The sequence below is a fragment of the Schistocerca serialis genome, chromosome 4 (assembly GCF_023864345.2).
Source record: "Schistocerca serialis cubense isolate TAMUIC-IGC-003099 chromosome 4, iqSchSeri2.2, whole genome shotgun sequence".
In the NCBI taxonomy this organism is placed as follows: domain Eukaryota; kingdom Metazoa; phylum Arthropoda; class Insecta; order Orthoptera; family Acrididae; genus Schistocerca; species Schistocerca serialis.
In genome coordinates this window covers 77,200,550-77,221,679 of record NC_064641.1, presented here as the reverse complement: position 1 = coordinate 77,221,679, position 21,130 = coordinate 77,200,550, and the positions used below count along the sequence as shown (strand labels likewise).

The 21,130-nt window shown below is 36.9% G+C and overlaps 1 protein-coding gene across 3 annotated transcripts in view; it reads left to right on the top strand.

The window, feature by feature from the left end:
• The window catches only part of LOC126475335 (longitudinals lacking protein-like), a 439,557-nt gene that overhangs the window by 337,051 nt on the left and 81,376 nt on the right, over window positions 1-21,130 (top strand). The window contains exon 5 of one of the 3 annotated variants that reach the window (XM_050103126.1): window positions 16,248-16,373. The exons of the other annotated variants lie outside the window; for them this stretch is intronic. Coding sequence (XP_049959083.1) covers window positions 16,248-16,373 — 126 coding nt within the window. The remainder of the gene's footprint in view (window positions 1-16,247; window positions 16,374-21,130) is intronic. 3 annotated transcript variants of the gene reach the window in all.

Here is a 21,130-nt window from a genome sequence, read left to right as displayed (position 1 = left end):
TGAAGCTCTGTAAAACATTCTGGAACTGATCTCTGGATGCACCTTCAGTCAATAAGATGACATTAAAATCTCCACTTATAATTATTGTTGATTTTTTATGATGTAATATATTTCTAAAAATTTCAGGATCACCACATGGTGAGCTGTACACTGACATTGTTATTAATTTACTCTTTTACATATTCAGCTGTTTTGCAGCAGCCTCGAAATGTTTTTCTTTGCTCAAGAATTCAGTTACAGTCATATTTCTAACCTTTATTCCAGGTTTTACATAACTGCAAACACCACCATGTCTTCTTTCCTTCCTGCAATAATGACTTACTAATTTGTATGGGGAAATGCAAATATTTTCTAGTTCATAACTCATGCACATATGTTCTTGAATATAAATACAATCTGTACTAGCTTCACTGGCTGCAATCGCAAGTTCTAATATTTTATTTTTAATGCATTGTATATTAAGGCTCATTATTTTTAAATTATTAAAATTAGCTTGAGAGGAGAGTTCGTACTTATGCTTCCCAAAGTTACCAGCTATTCCTTGTTGGGGCTGGGTACCAAAAACCCTTAAGAATTACATATTTCCTGCTCCTTGTATTTCTTACCTCTGGAGGTGCCACCATACTTGTTGTTGTAGCTGCTGTTTCAGTGGATGCTGGAGGTGTTTCTGGAGCTGATGTTCTGTGGATGTTGGAGATGCTGCCAGTTTTGATGCTGAATCCGTTTTTGTAACTGATGTTCCAGTTGACACTGGAATTTTTGCTGAGACTGAAGCTTCTTTTAAAACTGGAACTACGGTTGGTGCTGATGTTACTGTGGATGTTGAAGCTGCATATGAAGCTGATAAATGATGCTTTGATGCTGTTGATTTTTCTTCTGTTGATGATGTCTGAGTGTCATTTTGTACCACTGGTCTTGCCTCTGTTCTTCTGATTGCTTGACTAGTCACAGATGCTGTGATTGTTTTCAAACCTGCTGGAGAAGGTGGTACATCTGCTGCTGATGATAATGGTTCAACTGTTTTTGATGATTTTGACACCCTTGATGAGTTGGCTGATGTACTGGATGACACTTCAGATTGTTTTACTTCTTCTAATGCCAAAGAATCTTCTGTTGTTACCAATGATTGTGGGACATCACCTCTTCCTATTTCCACTAATGTTGATACTGTATTAAGGTTGTTTTCAGACAGTGTGATAGTGTCTCATACTACTTTTGACTCTTTAGTATCAATCGATATTTAAGCACTCATGGCTTCTTTCCCTTTCATGTTCTGTGAAGTCCATGCTCTGTAAAATGTTCTCTGCAACCACTATTTATCCTAACATATGTAGCATTAGGATAACCTTGACATATCTTGGCTAAAGGTCTGTTGGTTGTGATAATTTCAGTATTCACGCAAGAGATCATACCTACAAGGGATACTGGCAACAAAAAATTTGACTTCAGACATTTTATAAATTACTTGCGTTAAACTGTTGTAGCACATTTAGTTTCATCATGGTATATATCGCTGGCACCTCCAATTATTACACATGTGCTGCCATTCATCACAGATTGCTTACAGCTATTTAAAACTTCACATAGTGGTGCTCCTGGTTTGATTATGCCTGTTACGTTGAATCCTGATTTGCCAGAACTCGTAATTTCAGCTACACCTCTTCCACGGCTGTCTGCTAGAATAAGGATTTCATGTCTATTTTTAATGTGTGTTTTTTGTTTTGTTTACAAATATTAGGGTTATTTGTTTTGCTTTGTAAGTGCAATTTAGCATTGATCATTGAAACTGTCCATGTGGATCATAGTACAATTCGATTGTTCTTTCTCATCTGTGTCATTTTCAACCACACTAAACCTATTTCTTAGTTTTAAAGTAAGTTCCACTGTTTTTGTTTTTGGTCGTGTGCTGCTTATTTGACTGGTATTTGAGAAGTCTTGAAGCCAGGTTTTGAGGAATTTCTTATACTTATTACCAAGTTTTCAAGTGTTTTAACGTATTTTATAGTATAATCAAGTTCTTTCCTAAGTTCATTCTCTACATTCACTTGCAAACCTGCACTGTGCATTTCACTGGCATTGTCCCACCCCTTGCATTCCATACCACAGTCACACTTATTTAGAACTTCCGATCATGAGAAACAATGTGTGTGACACCACTTATGATTGAACACGCAAATTCTTAATCCATTTAACACAGTATTTTGGCATAGGGTACACTTCACTGATGAAATATGATCACAAATTACAGAGTGATTTGAGACTACATGTATACTTGCTGGTGAGACAGATGTCAAACTGATTTTTAGGAGACTTTTCCAGAGCATATGCCCAGTGTTACCACTTAAGACAAATGCCAGAATGGTTCCTTTGAAAGGGCATGGCTGCTTTCCTTCTCCATCTTCCCTAATTCGAGCTTGTGCTCCATGTCTAATAACCTCACTGTTGATGAGATGCTAAAAGACAATCTCCTCTTCCTCCTCCTCCAACATTGTCCAGAGTTTCTTCTCTGAGTACTGTTTGTGGTTGCCTTATGTTTCCTGTCAAGAACAGTTCCTGTTATGAGGAATTTATTTACCAGTTGGTGAATCATGCTCTGATTAGGAACTTGAACATGACGAAATTCCTAGTGAATTATTCTCCTTACTGAATGCACTGATTCTGTACACACATATGAATCATACAAGGATATTCATTGACAAATATAACACTTTTAATTCGCAAATAGAATACTTTTATTCACCATTTCACTTGAAACACTTTCATTTAATACAATGTATTGCATTGCCTAAGGAACATGTGCTACCTCTTCAAACAAAGGGCTTGCAGCAGTGGAGAAATATAACCCCCGTCACTGCCACTGCCGGGTGGCTGCCCCAGGCAGATGCATTAAGAACTGATCACCCTGTACATGGCCTGTATGCTGCTGAGCTCTATCTCAATGAGTGCCCAAACCTGTAACATCCTTCCTGCTCACCTTCATCAACTTTGCGTTTACTAATACCTATTTTGCCTCTCAGGAGCACATACTAGCAGGTCAAAGGCATGCCCATTGGAATGAGGATGGCTTCTTCCTATGCCAACATTTTTGTGGCCTGCTTGGAGGTGGCTTTTCTGGGATCCATATGCCTCTGGTTGGTTTAGATACAGTGATATCTTTGTCATATAGAAGTATGGTGAGGCTGACCTGTTAAAATTTTTGTAATCTCTAAATACATTCAACCAATGAAATTTCACATGATCATATTCCAAACCCCATTCCACTTTCCCTGATGTTGACCTAATCCTCTCTGAGGGTCAGCTACCCATTTCAGCTCTCATTAAACAAGGGGTGAGAAAAACTTGGGTATTCTTTAAAAATCAGTCCAGTGTCTGAAGTTCGGTTTTTATGGGTTTTTAATTTTTCTTTCATATTGACAATTAAATAATTCATTTTAAATCTATTATTCACAAAAAACCATTCTTACAAATACTTAATTAGTGCCTCTTTTCCATCCCTGCCAGCACTGCATCCATTGACAGAATTTTTTCCACCTATGGGTTTGTTTGTTCAGAATTAATAAGTAATTTAGGAGAACAAAGACCAAGAAATTAGTGAAAACTATAAAGTTTTGCATTCATCAAAAAATTAGTAAATTGCACTTTACACTTATTACAATTCTTCATTAAGTTAAATTTTTTTTATCTGCAAGTGTAAATGTTATGTAGCTGTGTTTCTTATGTTAAAAGGTAAGTTAAAACCCAATATTCATGAAATAAATCCTTGTGACATAAATATTTGCCTTTAATAAATGTGATTGCTCTTTTTAATTTGTGTAAAGCTAAGTATGTAACAACACAACATATTTTATATTGATTAAATTCTCATAATTTTTTGGATTTGGTTTTCCCAGGTTGGGTTAAATTACAACAACCCTGCACTAAATCTGTAAACAAAACTTACATTTTGATAGATGGCATCTTCTCCAGACCAAACACTCCCTCCCATACAGCCTTAGCATTTCAGTCAAACATATTTGTTCAGAACCAAACTCTTTACAGCAATACACCACCATTCTTACCTCAGCCTCCACTGGACATAATTATCCCACCAACCTAATTCAAAAGGAGACTTCTCAGGCTGTTACATGCAGTACTGCTGCTGCTAATCCCCCGAAAAACAACTTAGGAGTATACCTCTTGTCACTCAGTACTACCCTGTCTTGAATGTATTAATCAATTCATTCAACAAGGCTAGACTTCCTAAAAGCAAGCCCTGAGATTAGGTCCATTCTGTCTGACATTTTGCCCACCACACCTAGAATAGCTGAACAGCTTTTCATTGCCCCTCCCCCTCTGCACCACTCCCCCTCCCCTGTCCCCCCATTCCCCATCTCTCCTCCGTCCATCCTATCTCCACAGTACCCCGCTCAGACACTATGCTTCTTCTGCACCCATTTCCTTACCCTGTTAGCCCTATCCCTGTAACTGTCCACCCTGTAAGACTTGCCCCATGCACCCTACTACCACTGCATACACCACCTCTGTAAATGGCAAACACATATACGAGGGGAGAGCCATCTGTGAAACAACATGCCATACCATCTGGTACGTAAACATTATTTGACCTTCTGAATTGGTATTACCACCACCAAGTTATCAGTTAGGCTAAATGGGCATAGACGTAGAGTGTATACTGGCAACACACAATATCCTGTTGCAGAGCATGCTCTACAATATGGCGGTCATGACCTCGTTGCCTGTTTCACCACATGTGCCAATTGGATTCTCCCTCCTGACACTAAGTGGGAACTGGCTTTACAACATTTCCTTGGTTCTTGCAACGCATCTAGCCTAATTTACATTAATTTCCTTTGGTGTCAGTATTTGTTTTCAGTAGCTATTCCTTTTCTTTGCTACCTTTTTGTTTTCTGTATCTTTTATTTTCTGAACCTTCCCCTCCTCCACCCCCTCCCCAACACACCTATCTATCACATAGCTTTCCACCCTTATTAGTTCTTGCATGATGTTTTGTCAGTAATGTCTGTCTTGCTTACTACTCTTATCATACATCTCATCTCTAAGCTCTCAGGTTCTCAAATCTTGTCCACAACAATCAGTCTTTGCTTCTCATGCTGTCTGGTATGTCGCCCCTGACCCACAGTTCTGGCCTACTTTTCAGTAACTCTCCCCATTTCCTCAACCTCACTAGCACCTTTCCTTCATCCCTCTTCCTTCCAATTCCACCATTCTGCAAGAAGAAAGAGCCACTGGCTCAAAAAGCTTGTACATTTCTGTAACTTTTGTATTTGCTATCTCCTGCTGTTGATTGGTGAAAAGAGTTTTTAATCCTTACAGTTACATTATACTTTTAAAAATTGATTATTTTCATTGACATATTGGCACTGAATGTTTGATTTTTAACAATGCCATCGACAAATTTGATTGATTTTTTAAAATAAATTCAGGTAACAATGGCATTACAGTCAATGGTTACTTGTCAATTTTGTAGTCCTTCCTCATTTCTGACTAAGAATTCCTTCTTTCCATTCTGTCAAATGGACATATTCATCTAAATGCAATTTTCGTCAATTATAGTCAATAGATAGCAATCATTGTCACAGTTTTGGCATATGGATAATGAATTGCTGAAATAATCACCAGCATTTGAAGATGTGATTGTATTCACCATCTCTAACCATAATTCAGTGAGCAAAGAATTACAGCAACACTGTGGAATGTTCCAGGGTCTTAAATAACTATTCTAATATTCCGATATTGTGAGAAGGAAGTTGCTACTCACCATATAGCGGGGATGCTGAGTTGCAGATAGGCACAACAAAAAGACTTCCACAATTCAGCCTTTTCCCACTGGCCTTCATCAACGCGCGCGCACACACACACACACACACACACACACACACACACACACACACACACACACACACATACACACAACTGCAGTCTTAATCAACTGAAACCACACTGCTTCTCCTGGATTCCATCCTGGATTTTCCATTATTCTTATATTCCTAAATACTACTAACTTGACTGGAACTAATCATCCAATTTTCCTTGGTGTTGCTATTCAGTAGCTTGGATGCTTTGGTGCTGTGCTGCTTTTACAGGCAGGAAGGCAGCATGATAGCAGGTCCAGCAGGTCTACCATTGTGCTAATGATTAAAGATTAACACTGACATACTAGCACATACTCTTAATGCAGCAACTAAGGGTAGCACCACAGCTTCACTCTTGCTTATACATACTGTAGTTGCCATAACAAACAATGGGGCCTGAAAAGGGAGTGGTTAGCAACTGAATGATGTAGAAGTGATTAGTAAATGAGATGTACATTTTTCTGGAGAAATGCAGTCATTCACTCAAATTCACCAAAACATCATATAAAAATTTGTTAACTTCAGATGTGTTCAGCACATCACTTACAAGAGCACACAGAAGGCACTGATCACAGGCATCTGCTTTGCCAGTGTGCCTTTAGAGACAGCTGCTAATCATGCTTGTAAAAGTTATTATGATTGTATTTGTGAGGGCAGACTAGTTAATACTAGTCAGAATTCATTGAAGAAGGGAAACTGAAAAATGGTACCCTCTATATCAATTTAACTTGGATTGAACCTACTATATGGGCCACACTACCATTCTGACAGCATGAAATATGTAGGACTGTGTTATTAAGGAGGCCATACATATCCATATGGCAGACAATCTTATCAACAGAGATGCAGGTTTTCAATTAAGTGCCCCCTGGAATCTGGCACTGGCTGCCATTAAATCAAAAAAGGGAAAGTGAGAACTTCCAATTCATGATTCAATGCAATGTACTGCTGAGATTTAATTCAGCTTTTAACCACAGGATCATCTGGCAGCACAGTGCACAGTGCACATGCCAAAGACCTTTCTGCAGCTCCAAGTAGGGGCACTGGGAGTGCCGCTTTCATCCAACTGTGAGCATCTTCCCCTGTGTTCATACTGCTTGCTCCTGGCTTGATACATTTTGACACTGCTGTGCGATTATCATCAGTAATGTCTTGCAGCAGTAACAGCAGCACCTACCACCACCTGAAGATGTCAAGCAGTTGCATCAATGAAATATTGTGGGATTTACACAATACGATCTGTCAGCAAACCTGAGAACTGTATTTGTGAAGGCTGAATGTACTTCTCTGTAACTCAACCCACTACGTGCAGTGCAACTCTTGTTTGGTATGAAAGGAAAAAAAGACTAAGTTTCAGTGCTACAGTATTCCTAACTGAGTCACTTCAGCTTAATGGAGGCATGATTTCTTACTGCATTATATAATACAAATAGCAGTTACAGTTGCTACACTACAATATAAATATCAGTGACGAGTTGCTGCTGTAATAATTGCTGACAAATGAACCATAATTCAATTGCATGAGTGATAATTCTTTATTGGTTACAGGATTTGTACTTGGATTGATTTGTTAGATGTTGAAGAGCTAAGCTACTATCTTTATCTTTCCAAAATATTTCTAGGTACAGTTGCAAGTCATAATTGAGATGTTCTTCAGCAATATGTTGCAATGTATTCTTTAGCTATTGAATAATGATGTCATGCTGTCAATATTTGCTGTCAGTGATTACCTATATGACCTTGAGGTGCATTTAATATTCATTCAAGCTCAAGTCTTGGTCTTTTGTAGACTTGAATGACAGTCTTATAGTTTTCTGAGACCATTTATTCCGCTCTTGAAAACAATGACCAATTGATTGTGATTATAGAGTGGTTATTGTAATTACTGGACTTATTGTAGATCCTAGGTGATGGTGCATTGCTGGTCCACTCTGAGTTGTTCATCATTGCAAAAATAGATCTGTAGAAATTTAACATTGGCGATCTGACGTTGCCACTCATACAGCACATGCCTTGAGTCTTGCTCTTGAATTTTTGTTTGCCATAGTACCCCAATTTCCCAGGGAATCACTTTGGATGTTGATTGTGTATTTCATGGGCCTACAGTGCAATCCACCAAGTTCCAGACTGCATTTACTGCCATGGTTTAACTCATCAATTAGCATGAAGATTGCTCATTCTTTTCATGTTTCATTGCTCCTGCAATTTCTGTTTTTCATCAGATTCTCAGTTTTAGTATGAATGAATCCTTATTCTCACGTATGTTTTAATATCCTCACTTTAACCTTCTCTTCCTAACTGCACCCCTCTTCAGATTACATGACGTCATCTTTCTCTTTCTTCTTTTGTTTTGTTTCTTCATACTGTCTTATCTAGTTGTTATTTTGCTTCATACTGTGTAAACATGCTCTTATGGTTTTGCATTTTATTGATAATTTTTGATTATTCTTTGCTAAAATAACGGTGGATGATGGCAAAGTTTTGCTATCACAGTGTAAATGAATACAGATCATGTAGAAGTGTATGAAGTGATGTACCAAGTGGCCATCAAAATGGAAGCAGACTAATGGACACTAACGGAACAAAAGCCGCCATTACTGTCACAAGCCAGCACCCAGCATTATGCTAGAAATAGTGATTAACACCCAGAAAATCATCTGAAGATATACCTGAAAAGGTTCAAAAACTGGTTCAAGTAATAATAAATAACTATTAAAGAAAGTGATGGTTGCAGTTTTATGTATTTACTTTCAATTGACAGTCACAGGTTCCAAAATGTCTGTAATGGATAAACTTAATCAAGCCTTTTGTTATTTGCAGTCTTATTTCAGCATTAGCTCATAACCAAGAAGAGGACAGGTTGTCTGCTAATCTGTAACAATACAGAATGGAATAAAAAATTATAGAGCAAACAGTATCAGTAAAAAGACAATTCAAAACAAACCAGTGATAGGCCTACTTACACACCAACATCATCATTTTCTAAGTTTTCATCAGTGTCTACATTTGGATCTGGCAGCTCAACAAACCCATCACCCTCAATATCATCATTATGATGAATCTCCAGCGTCTCAGTAAACGATAAATCTCTTCTAAAGCAAAAAAGGGAAAATTCATCATTTTACTGGGTAAAAGCACTTATAATTGCCATGTGGCTGCACAAAGTTCAAACAGCCTAATTCAACATAAATTCCACATCAAGCAACAACTTTTAAACTATATGTATTTGAGTATGTAAAGCATAATCATACTAAAAGACAAAATCATATTCCATATCAGTGTGTAAAACATACTTACCTAAAATTATACTCCATTTTTCCTTCATTCAGCAAATGATGAATTCCAACACTGCAATGTCACAACTTTTAAATGTATTGTTAAGACTATTGTATTGTAGTGATCTTTACAGTTGTATGAAATGGAAGCAAGTGCTGCCAAAACTCTCGCTTCATTGCTGTCATGAAAACAATGATTTTAACAATGTGTGACAAATGCATAGTGCTAATGGGTTAATAAACACCACTCAGTCTTGTTAAGTTGCTAATCTTTATTTAATGCTTCCCCCAAAATTGCATTATTTTAAGCTTATTATGTGACCTCTTGGAACCACTACTCTTCTAATATTAATTAACTTTTTAATTTTTTATGTTGGCTCATGTTTAAAAAATCCTGGAATTTTATTTTCATTTTTGAAAATGTAAAGTAAATAGTTAGATGAAAAATCTACTCACCTAGTGGCAGCATGAAAACACACACACACACACACACACACACATATAAAGGTTAAGGAAATTTTCAAGCCTTATGAGCCAGTGGCTCCTTCTGGCAGAAGGGCTAAAGGAGAAGACAGAGGGATAAAGAAAGAGGACAGGAGGGGTTTGGTAAATGGGGAGAGTTTGGATAAGGCACCCAAAACCCTAGGTCAGGGAAGATGTACTGGACAGGATGAGAAGGGAAGACTGATTGCAGGGGACTGCACTGGATGAGATTTGAAAACCCGAAAGCCTTGAGGGGGAAGATATGGCAATAAGCAGGACAGAGATTACTAACAAAACACTGTGCAAGAGTTAATAAAAGCAGAAAGCTAAGTGCGTTTTAGGTGTTGGAGGTACGGGGGGGTGGGGGGTGTGGAATAGACAGATCTGAAAACAAAATATATGAAAGCTGAAAGAGAGTGAATAAAGGAGTAGTTGCTGAGAGAAAATGCTAAGACTGAAAAAATTAATGTAAATTAAGGCCAGGTGGGTGGTGTAACTGAGGATATGTTGTAATCCCAGTTTCCACTTGTGGACTTCTGAGAAGCTAATATCTGGGTAAAGAATCCAGATGGCATGTGTGTGAAACAGGTACTGAGGTTGTGACTGTGTACATACTCTGCATCTGGGTATTGTGTGTTGTTAGCATACACCCTCTGTCTATGTCCATGGATCCCGACTGATAACTTGGTGTAGTTATCCCATTGTAAAGGGATGAACAGTGTTTACATAACAGCTGGCACATGACGTGTGGTTTCTCAGGTGGCTCTCCCTTCTACAGGGCTGGTAAAGGTGATGGCAAGAGGGTGCGTAGGGCACGTTTTACAGTGGGGATAGTCACAGGGGTAGGAGCCATAGGTTAGAGAATTTTTGTGGCATGAACAGTGCAGTCTGACAAGTCTATCCTGACCCGGGGTGCTGAGAAACTTTTTCAAATCCTCCCCATTTCCTAAACCTTGCCACTCCTGTATCTTTATCCCTCTTCCTTAGAGCTACTGGCAAATTTCTTCAACCTTTGTAAGTGTATGTTCTCCTGCTGTCACTTGATGAGTAGATTTTTTTTATACATCCAGTTACATTATACTTTCAAAAACTGGAATCTTATATATTTTATTTAATTTTTTTCCTCCCAACCCTTGAATATTTTATACAAATAAATTCAAATAAATACAAATAAATTCCGATGATATATATTTCTGATGATAATCTGTGAAAGAAATATGTTTTTTTGTTGAGTACAAAACAAAACGTTCTTAAACAGCTATGACCTGTTGAAGGTTTAAGAACTTTTAGCATCATACTCTACACTGGGAAAAGAGCCGAAATCTAGATAGAACAAAAGATAAATACACTAATGCACTGTCAGATGGTGGTTTATTCTTTCAAAAAATATTGCATGACTGTTACTCAGCACATTCAAAAACTTCTTAAAGAAATATTCATTTGTATGGTGTAACAACTTTTATAAGAAATGGGTGTATTCATATGGAATGACAAGTATTTGACAGATTATCTGCTAATGTTCCAGGATAGTTTTTTTCCCTTTTTTCGTGGAACATTGCATCAATTTAAATGAGGTATGGGAGAACATGGTCTGAAATCACACATGGGCTATAAAAATAGGATGTCAATTTTTCTGGAAAACCTGAATTCTCAGGGAATTACATTTTACCTGGAAAAGTCAGGGAAATCTCAGAGCATTTTGTGAAATCGCATGGAGTTCTGTGCTTTTAACCTAACATTGGAATTTAATTTTATTGAGCATTTTATGTCTGAAATTTTAAAATGCTTAATATTTCGTAGTGTGTTAATAATTTGAGTACTAGTCCTTATAAATTATCAGTGTTTAAAAACTGTAGTTAAATCACAACTGTGAGGGAAGAAAAGTAAGTGATGTGATACTTTTTTTTTTTAAGTATTCCAAATTATACAGACTTTCTTAACCTGTATCAGACTGATAAACCTTTGCTCCCATAAATGTTACAATATTAAAAAAGTGATTCATGCATTAATGTGAAGAATTTTGAAATCAAAATTGTTGAATAATTTATAGTTGTCTTAATAAAAGTTGAATACCAGAACCCTATGGATCACATTCTTACAAAAAAGTTGAACTTGGTTTGGTTGGTGAAAAAGAGATTAAAGAACTGTATTCTTCTGAAAAGGTTTCCAATGGAGGAGTACTGACTTTTTATGGATGTAAAATTGGTGCTAATTAAAGTGGTATGAGTTATAATTTCAAAATCACCAGCAGTTTTCTGCACTGTCAGAAATTTGTCATATGTGATACCAATACATTTAGTTGAAGAGAAACAAAATTGTATGAGGAAGATGAACTGTCTTCTAAGTAGCTTATGAGATGTAAATATTGTGAAAATTGCTGAACGTGATGACATTCCAGCAGGTTTTGTCAATTTTTCCAATGAAAATGTTTGTGAAAACATGGAATTATGATAAGGAACTTTCATGGTTGGACAATTTTTTTCCCTCTCATTTAAAAACAAAACTTATTTAAGTTTGGCCATATACCCAGAAGCTTATTTTATTAAGCATGACCAAGCAACTGTGTGAAGAGGTTTTAGTATTAACAAAATAAACAGAAGTCGGAAACCTTAAAGAGGAATCATACATAGCTTTGAGATTCATTTGTGATCATATAAATGCCTTAGTTGGAGATGACAGAAAACTTGTTATCAATAAAAATTCGTGCAACTCTTTTTCAATGGGAAGACATCGTAATTGATATCTTAAGATGTAAAAAACACAGAAAACACTAAACAAATAGGATGACTGAGATTAGTGAACTTGATGAAAATGAATTTAAAAAGAAAGGAAAACATCTAGTGCATAGAGAGATTACAAAATATGCAGATGAATGTGCTGACTAGGCAGAGAAACAACACTATACGACTGTGTTAACAAAATCAAATAGGTTGAGGAAGTCTGCAAAAGAAAACAGAAATGATCTGCAGAAATTAGAAGAAACAAATAATTTCATAACTAGAAATTAGCTTTAATACATTGTTTCATGTAGCACATACTTCTATCCTCAAAATAGTTTTATAGAAGTTTTCCAACAATTTTTTCCTTTTTATTTAAATGTTCCTTTGTATGTCATAGCCTTCTGGTGTATTATTTATTCTAATTTTAAAAAATATATAAGACAAAGTTAACCTTTGTTACATTATTGTTGATCTTTGATTTATATTTTGTGGACATATGTGATGTAATTGAAATATCAAGAGTAGAAAATGTAGATGCACATCTTACATGAATAAAAGTAATGCAGCCTTTTTAATACTTTTTCTGAAGCATATATGAAATGAACAGAATTCACTGTCTTGTAGGATGAAAATTTGGCTTATGAAAAGGTTGAAGTGATTACTGCTGTTCTAAAATAACATATTTATAAATTAAGTTACCATATTCATGCATGCAATTGTTTTTTTTTTCCTCTTTCCTCAGTTTACTTAAAAAAGCAATTTGCATAGTCAGCAGTCACATAATGTGTGTTTAGGGTTTATTTTGTCTGCACATACAAGCAACAGTCATTGATTTAATATATATATATAATAGAGGGAAACATTCCACGTGGGAAAAATATATCTAAAAGCAAAGAAGATGTGACTTACCGAACAAAAGCGCTGGCAGGTCGATAGACACACAAACAAACACAAACACACACACAAAATTCAAGCTTTCGCAACAAACTGTTGCCTCATCAGGAAAGAGGGAAGGAGAGGGGAAGACGAAAGGAAGTGGGTTTTAAGGGAGAGGGTAAGGAGTCATTCCAATCCCGGGAGCGGAAAGACTTACCTTAGGGGGAAAAAAGGACAGGTATACACTCGCACACACGCACATATCCATCCACACATACAGACACAAGCAGACATATTTAGTCATTCCAATCCCGGGAGTGGAAAGACTTACCTTAGGGGGAAAAAAGGACAGGTATACACTCGCACACACGCACATATCCATCCACACATACAGACACAAGCAGACATATTTAAATATGTATACCTGTCCTTTTTTCCCCCTAAGGTAAGTCTTTCCGCTCCCGGGATTGGAATGACTCCTTACCCTCTCCCTTAAAACCCACTTCCTTTCGTCTTCCCCTCTCCTTCCCTCTTTCCTGATGAGGCAACAGTTTGTTGCGAAAGCTTGAATTTTGTGTGTGTGTTTGTGTTTGTTTGTGTGTCTATCGACCTGCCAGCGCTTTTGTTCGGTAAGTCACCTCATCTTTGTTTTTATATATAATTTTTCCCACGTGGAATATATACACACACATGAGACCACCAAGGTCTAACACATATCAGATTTTTAATGATGTAGGAAAATACAGATTGAACTAACGGTTTTTTGATCTTAAAGCAAATCAAAATGTAAATAACTTAATTACAGATCACTGAGGATGCTTTACCTCAATAAAGCAAAACACATCTGATGAAAAAAAATAATGCATTTTTGTAGTTGTAACGACAGAAAAAAATACCCTTGTAAAACAACTACAGACAATATGGCCACACAAATGAAGAATTCAAGCATTCTCATTGTCATCTCTGTTCTACAAAGCATGGCACCACAGTCCCCATGCACAGCAGCTGCAGAGGTAGTGCTTCATATCATCCATGGGAGACTGTGTGCAGTGTCATAAAATTTGTGATGGAAGAGCCCAATGAGGGAGTAAAAATCCCTTTAAAATGTATGCTAATGAGGGTTGGCACTCGTGTTTCTCAATGCACAATAAAGAGAATAAAAAATGTGGTGAGAAACATAGCTATAGTTTCTTCCAAAGGTTTCTCTGTTCCAAGAAAGGCACAGAAGATGGAAAGAAAAGTTTACCTTTAGACAATTTTGATGAACAAGTTGTCAGGAGACTAATACATAATTTCCCCATGGCACATAAACAGTGCTCAACATTAAAGTCACTACTTCCTTTAAGACGGAAAAAACTGCTTTTAATGATGGCGTTTCATTAATATGATCCTTACTACACAAATTGTCCGCCCCCAGTAGCTGCATGGTCAGCGCGACAGAATGTCAATCCAATAGGCTCGGGTTCGATTCCTGGCTGGGTTGGATGTTTTCTCCACTCAGGGACTGGGTGTTGTGTTGTCCTAATCATCATCATTTCATCCTCATCGGCGCGCAAGTTGCTGAAGTGGCGTCAAATCGAAAGACTTGCACTAGGCGAACGGTCTACACGACGGGAGGCCATCGTCACACAACATTATTATTATTATTACTACACAAATTAGGCTACAGTTACATCAGTTTCTGTTTTATTGTTCCCAACTTCTTTCTATGTTTAAATGTTTGTACATTTCACATTCTATAACACATACCAGGTGTAGAAGTCATCAGAAACACAAAGGCGCAAACTGAACATTTAAAAGCACAAAGTAAATATACAGACTTCCTGAAAAAAAGCTGAGAAATTGCCATTAAGAGGGAGGTTCATCATATCTATCAATGAAAGGTATATTCTAGTTCTCATATTAGAAGGAATAAAAGCACTACTTTCAAAAGGACAACTCCTTGCTGTAGCACACACAGGTAAAAATCATATATCATGTCACCATTGTGCAGAATACAAGAAATTTATTTGTGTCTTGAGATTAAGTAAATGATTCCACTACAGGAGGAATATCTGATTATGTTCCAAATGGACTTTTAACATTAAAGCCAAGGAGTAAAACAGCAGATCGGTACAAAGAGACAATTGCTGTGACTTTTTCATGATAATTGTCTGAAGCCTTACAGTACTATTCGCTTCAAATGTAGGCATAAAGCAATATTGCATTTCAACTGAATTACTGTCATTTTTGTATCAGGTGGCTGGAAAAGAAATCAGTTTTTAAATTTCCCAGTAGCCCCACTATTGTGCTTGATAATGATATTTTGAAATTTTGTAGTTGTTGAATTATTGGTTGTAAGTATCAGAAATCAATCATTAATGCGTAACTTATAACTATACATGGAAATGTGATCTGTATGGCCTATTTTAGCTTTTTAGAAAATAGGCTGTAGTTATGAAGAATAAATAAATAAACAAATAAATAAATATTGGTCATATTGATTTAATCTTTAATGTGATCATTTGCAGGCTAGACAGCTGTAGGATAGATAGGTGTAGTTATGCAGGATATGCTATGAACAAAGGCATAGCTATCCTAACTGAATCTCCCCTACTGCACAAGGCCATTCACAGGGAAACCCCCACCACTACCATTGTCCCCTCCCCTACTGCACTCTCTGTGCAGACATGGCCATGTTATTTTATGTGACCTATAACATCAATATTCTGAAAACTGTGACTTATATGTTTACCTGTTTAATAACATTTGTCACTTCTTTCTGTGGTTCAACACCCTCTCATGTTAAAAAGTAAACACTACATGGATAATCATTACCCATAAAATCCTTCCATGGTATGCAAAAATTAAAGAGTTTTTTTTTGTTGCCTGTCAAGGATTATCTCACTAGCTAAATTAACTCCTTGTATATTTTGGCAAGGAGTAATAATAAAATAATGTGTTGCTCTAGCCTTCTTCTTCATATCTGTATATTTTACAATCCTTGAAAGTTATGTATCCCATATTTCCTTTTTTCACAGGATACAGAGGAATACAAGAAATGCGTATAAATCAGATGCAAGCATGTCACAGCTCTCAACAACACTTTCCTCTAAATCAAAATGCATGGAACTACACAGATGGAAGATTTGAATGTAATGAATGTGGTAAGGTGTACCAGAGGAAAAACTCACTTTACAACCATGTGAAATATGAATGTGGGAAAGAAGCCAGATTCAAGTGTCCTTACTGTCCTCAGCGATCAAAACTCAAAGGAAATCTGCAAAAACATATCAAACACAAGCATATGGGCTTCATGTAACTCAGTTCATATGTCTGTCTGCTCAGAAACCTGAAAAAGTGAAACAAAACAACAAAAGTTAGGAGATCATAGTCATTTTTAGAGTCTGTTACTTCCACCTTCACAGATCATATTTTAATCCATATTATCATAAGGTGGAATACTGACATAACATGAAAGGGCTGTATTCCAGCACTGATTGCATTAGAATCTGTATTTTGTGGTGCCTGGCTATAAAAAATCTCTGTAAATATTCTAATAAACTTTGAAGAGAAGCTGAATATACTGTATTTTTCTATTTTAAACTTATAGTTATGGTGGAAAGTGCATCATGCCATCCAACTAGATACTCTAAATGTCTTAATAATCATTTATGAGAAAGTTGTTTCATCTGCACTTTTTTATTTCTGTGTTATAGCGATAACAAAAAGGGATCATTTGTAACTGACTTATAAATTATGTTAACATTCTGATAAAATTTGAAAAGAAAGATATACCTTCTGCATTCAACACACAAGTAGAAAAAGGTTTCATTTTGCATACAAGGAATGAATATAACTGGACTGCCTTTTAGAAATTTCGAACTACTGTGAACATCATAGGATATATGTTGTTTTTGTTTGCTGCTGCTGTCATATTACCCTGTATGTAAAGTAGTGATGAATGATGATTTGTCTGCAATAGTGGGAAACTTCATTGTTTTTGATGAGTCTCTACATCAAACTGTGCACCCTTTCTATCCCTTATCCCTCTATGCTTGAACTATGTTAGTACAAGGCTGTCTCACAACAAATTGACATTGGAATGTTGAACCCTAATCTGTTCCCCTTTTTTCCTACAATTACTACATCTATTGATATTGTCTGAGTCTGTTGTTAACCTGTAACATATTATTGTCATATTACTGTACACAGGCCCAGTTGTGATATCAGTGGGGCTGCTAGTTCTCCCATAAGAAAATTATTTTCCACATTTTGAGATGGTGCAAACTGTTAAACTTATTAATGGTTTTAAGCAAAATGCTTTTTGAATAATATCTGTATTGTGAATATAATGATATAAAAGAGACTAATATTTGTTTGGTTATGATAAGAAACAGTATGAAGCAACAAGTATCACCAATTATGTTCTCTTTTTTTCAATCATTATAAAAATTTTGAGAAAGGTTCTATGGACACTCTGTTCATTATTAGTAATGAATACTAAAGAAGACTTTCATTCTGAACCAAGTAGTGTGGATTTATGCTCCAAGAAAATGTTTTCTTGCATTCTGTTTGGTTGACATAATAAACATTGAATTGTTCCTTGCTATCTGGGTGGTTTAATTTGTAGCATGTTGTTCCCCCTGGTCATGAACATAACAGTTCAGCTTGCTTATTCTTTACATGTGGCCTATCCATTTACAATGTCAGTTATGATCGGATGTAGGATTAGAGCTTGGCAGATCCAGTTAGAGTGTAACTATTAAACTGCTGTCACTTTGTAACTAACATTTAATTTCAACACCTTGACACCATTTACAACCTTAATTACAAAACAGTCCACTATCGATGCAATATGGACATCACATCAATGTAGACATACTTGAAAATGGCAACTAAGCCAAAGAAGTATGTCCAGTCTGTCGTGAATAAACATTACTTATTGTGAGCAGCTATTTGGTGTATGTACTCAAACAATCATGTCATTATCAGACATATATTACGCTGCTGACCCTAAAGAAGAAAAATTGTTATTTAATCTGCAAACTGATGGAACGTTGGTATTGAAGACATACAAATGGTCATTGTTATTGTAGGTTCATGCTTTTCATGCTATGACATTTTAACACCTTTAGTATTTTTTGACAAATGGCAGATTCTTTTAAGACATCTATATTAAGATTTCCTTACAGCAAATATTGGGGTATTTTAGCTGTAGTGTTGTAGCAATGTTAGCAACTATATCAAAATCAAATCCTTTTATTTGTGTGAAGAAAACATGAGGCATTATCAAGCATAAGTTTCTTCTTTAAAGACAACAGAATACAATGTTACACATTTAACTTTCATAAATGTCAGTTTACTCTTGAATATTACACAGTTTATATTTTACAGCATTTACTTCACATTATAATTAAATTATTGAATCATTTACACTATTACAACATTGTAGATGGCCTTTCTTTTTAGCCATGATTCCATCACCATTCTAAATTTGTTGTGTGGCATTTCCTTGACACTTTATGGTACTTTGTTCAGAAACACCTTGTCAGTGTGTGCACAGTTGGTTTTGGTCTTAAATAGTCTAATCCAGTGGACATTTATTTAGTTTCTCTCCCTGGTTTCATAAGTATGGACTCTAGCCATAATTTTATGTATATGGGTATTCTCTTTGACATAGACAAGAACTTAAGACTATGTGCAATCTGGAAATGGGTCATACTGTATTTTATATTCAGTGAAGTATTTTTTGTAGGAAGTTGCACTTTGTAGAACAAAAATGTGTCTTATTACTTTCATGTAGATGTATATAGCTCACAAGCTTAAGAATTTTGATCTACTGCAATATGTTCAACATGTTTTTCATAATTCATTTGTTTGGCTTTAATGTGGGGTTACATTATACACTGTTTCTGGAAAGGCAGTCACTTCCCCTTTTGTTATTTCTACAAAACTGATCAGTAGTGTGGTAGCCTGGAAGAGAAAAATAATGAACTTCTAATCTTTATGACAAAGCTCAGCTGAACAAAGCAAATTTATAGCTGCAGCTGGATGTTTAGGAAATATGTGTTTTCAAAATTTAGCTTACATGATCTTGTGTAAACACTAGTATTTATTAATTTTCTTTAACCTTCTGAAGCTGTGACCAAATTTTAATCCATTATTTTAAATATGAACGGCTGAAAGCAAGGGGAAACTACAGTCGTAATTTTTCGCGAGGGCATGCAGCTATACTGTATGGTTAAATGATGATGGCATCCTCTTGGATAAAATATTCTGGAGGTAAAATAGACCCCCATTTGGATTTCCGGGTGGGGACTACTCAGGAAGACATTGTTAAAAGGAGAAAAAAAACTGGTGTTCTACAGGCCGGAGCATGGAATGTCAAATACCTTAATTGGGCAGGTAGGTTAGAAAATTTAAAAAGGGAAATGGATAGGTTAAAGTTAGATATAGTGGGAATTAGTGAAGTTCAGTAGCAGGAAGAACCAGACTTCTGGTCAGGTGAATACAGGGTTATAAATACAAAATCAAATAGGGGTAATGCAGGAGTAGGTTTAATAATGAATGAAAAAATTGGAGTGCATGTAAGCTACAACAAACAGCACAGTGAACACATTATTGTGGGCAAGATAGACACAAAGCCCACGCCTACCATAGTAGTACAAGTTTATATGCCAACTAGCTCTGCAGATGACGAAGAAATTGATGAAATGTATGATGAAATAAAAGAAATTATTCAGGTAGTGAAGGGAGCCGAAAATTTAATAGTCATTGGTGGCTGGAATTTGATAGTAGGAAAAGGAAGAGAAGGAAATGTAGTAGGTGAACATGGAATGGGGGTAAGGAATAAAAGAGGAAGCCACCTGGTACAATTTTTGCATAGAGCATAACTTAATCATAGCTAACACTTGGTTCAAGTGGCTCTGAACCAGAGCCACTTCCTCATCCCCTCAAACCCAGAACCTCCCACAGAAGAACCACAAAAGTGCCCCACTTGTGACAGGATACTTTCCAGGACTGGGTCAGACTCTGAATGTGGCTCTACAGCAGGGACACGACTTCCTCAAATCCTGCCCTGAAATGAGATCCATCCTTCATGAAATCCTCCCCACTCCACCAAGAGTGTCTTTCCACCGTCCACCTAACCTTCGTAACGTCTTAGTTCATCCCTTTGAAATCCCCAGACCACCTTCCCTACCCTCTGGCTCCTACCCTTGTAACCACCCCCGGTGTAAAACCTGTCCACTGCACCCTCCCACCACCACCTACTCCAGTCCTGCAACCCGGAAGGTGTACACGATCAAAGGCAGAGCCACGTGTGAAAGCACCCATGCGATTTACCAACTGACCTGCCTACACTGTGAAGCTTTCTATGTGCGAATGACCAGCAACAAACTGTCCATTCGCATGAATGGACACAGGCAGACAGTGTTTGTTGGTAATGAGGATCACCCTGTGGCTAAACATGCCTTGGTGCATGGCCAGCACATCTTGGCACAGTGTTACACCGTCTGGGTTATCTGGATACTTCCCACTAACACCAACCTGTCAGAACTCCGGAGATGGGAACTTGCCCTTCAGTATATCCTCTCTTCTCGTTATCTGCCAGGCCTCAATGTCCGCTAATTTCAAGTTGCCGCCGCTCATACCTCACCTGTCTTTCAACAACATCTTTGCCTCTGTACTTCCGCCTCGACTGACATCTCTGCCCAATCTGTTTGCGTTTACAAATGTCTGCTTGTGACTGTGTATGTACAGATGGATATGTGTGTGTGTGCGAGTGTATACCTGCCCTATTTCCCCCTAAGGTAAGTCTTTCCGCTCCCGGGATTGGAATGACTCCTTACCCTCTCCCTTAAAACCCACATCCTTTTGTCTTTACCTCTCCTTCCCTCTTTCCTGATGAAGCAACCGTTGG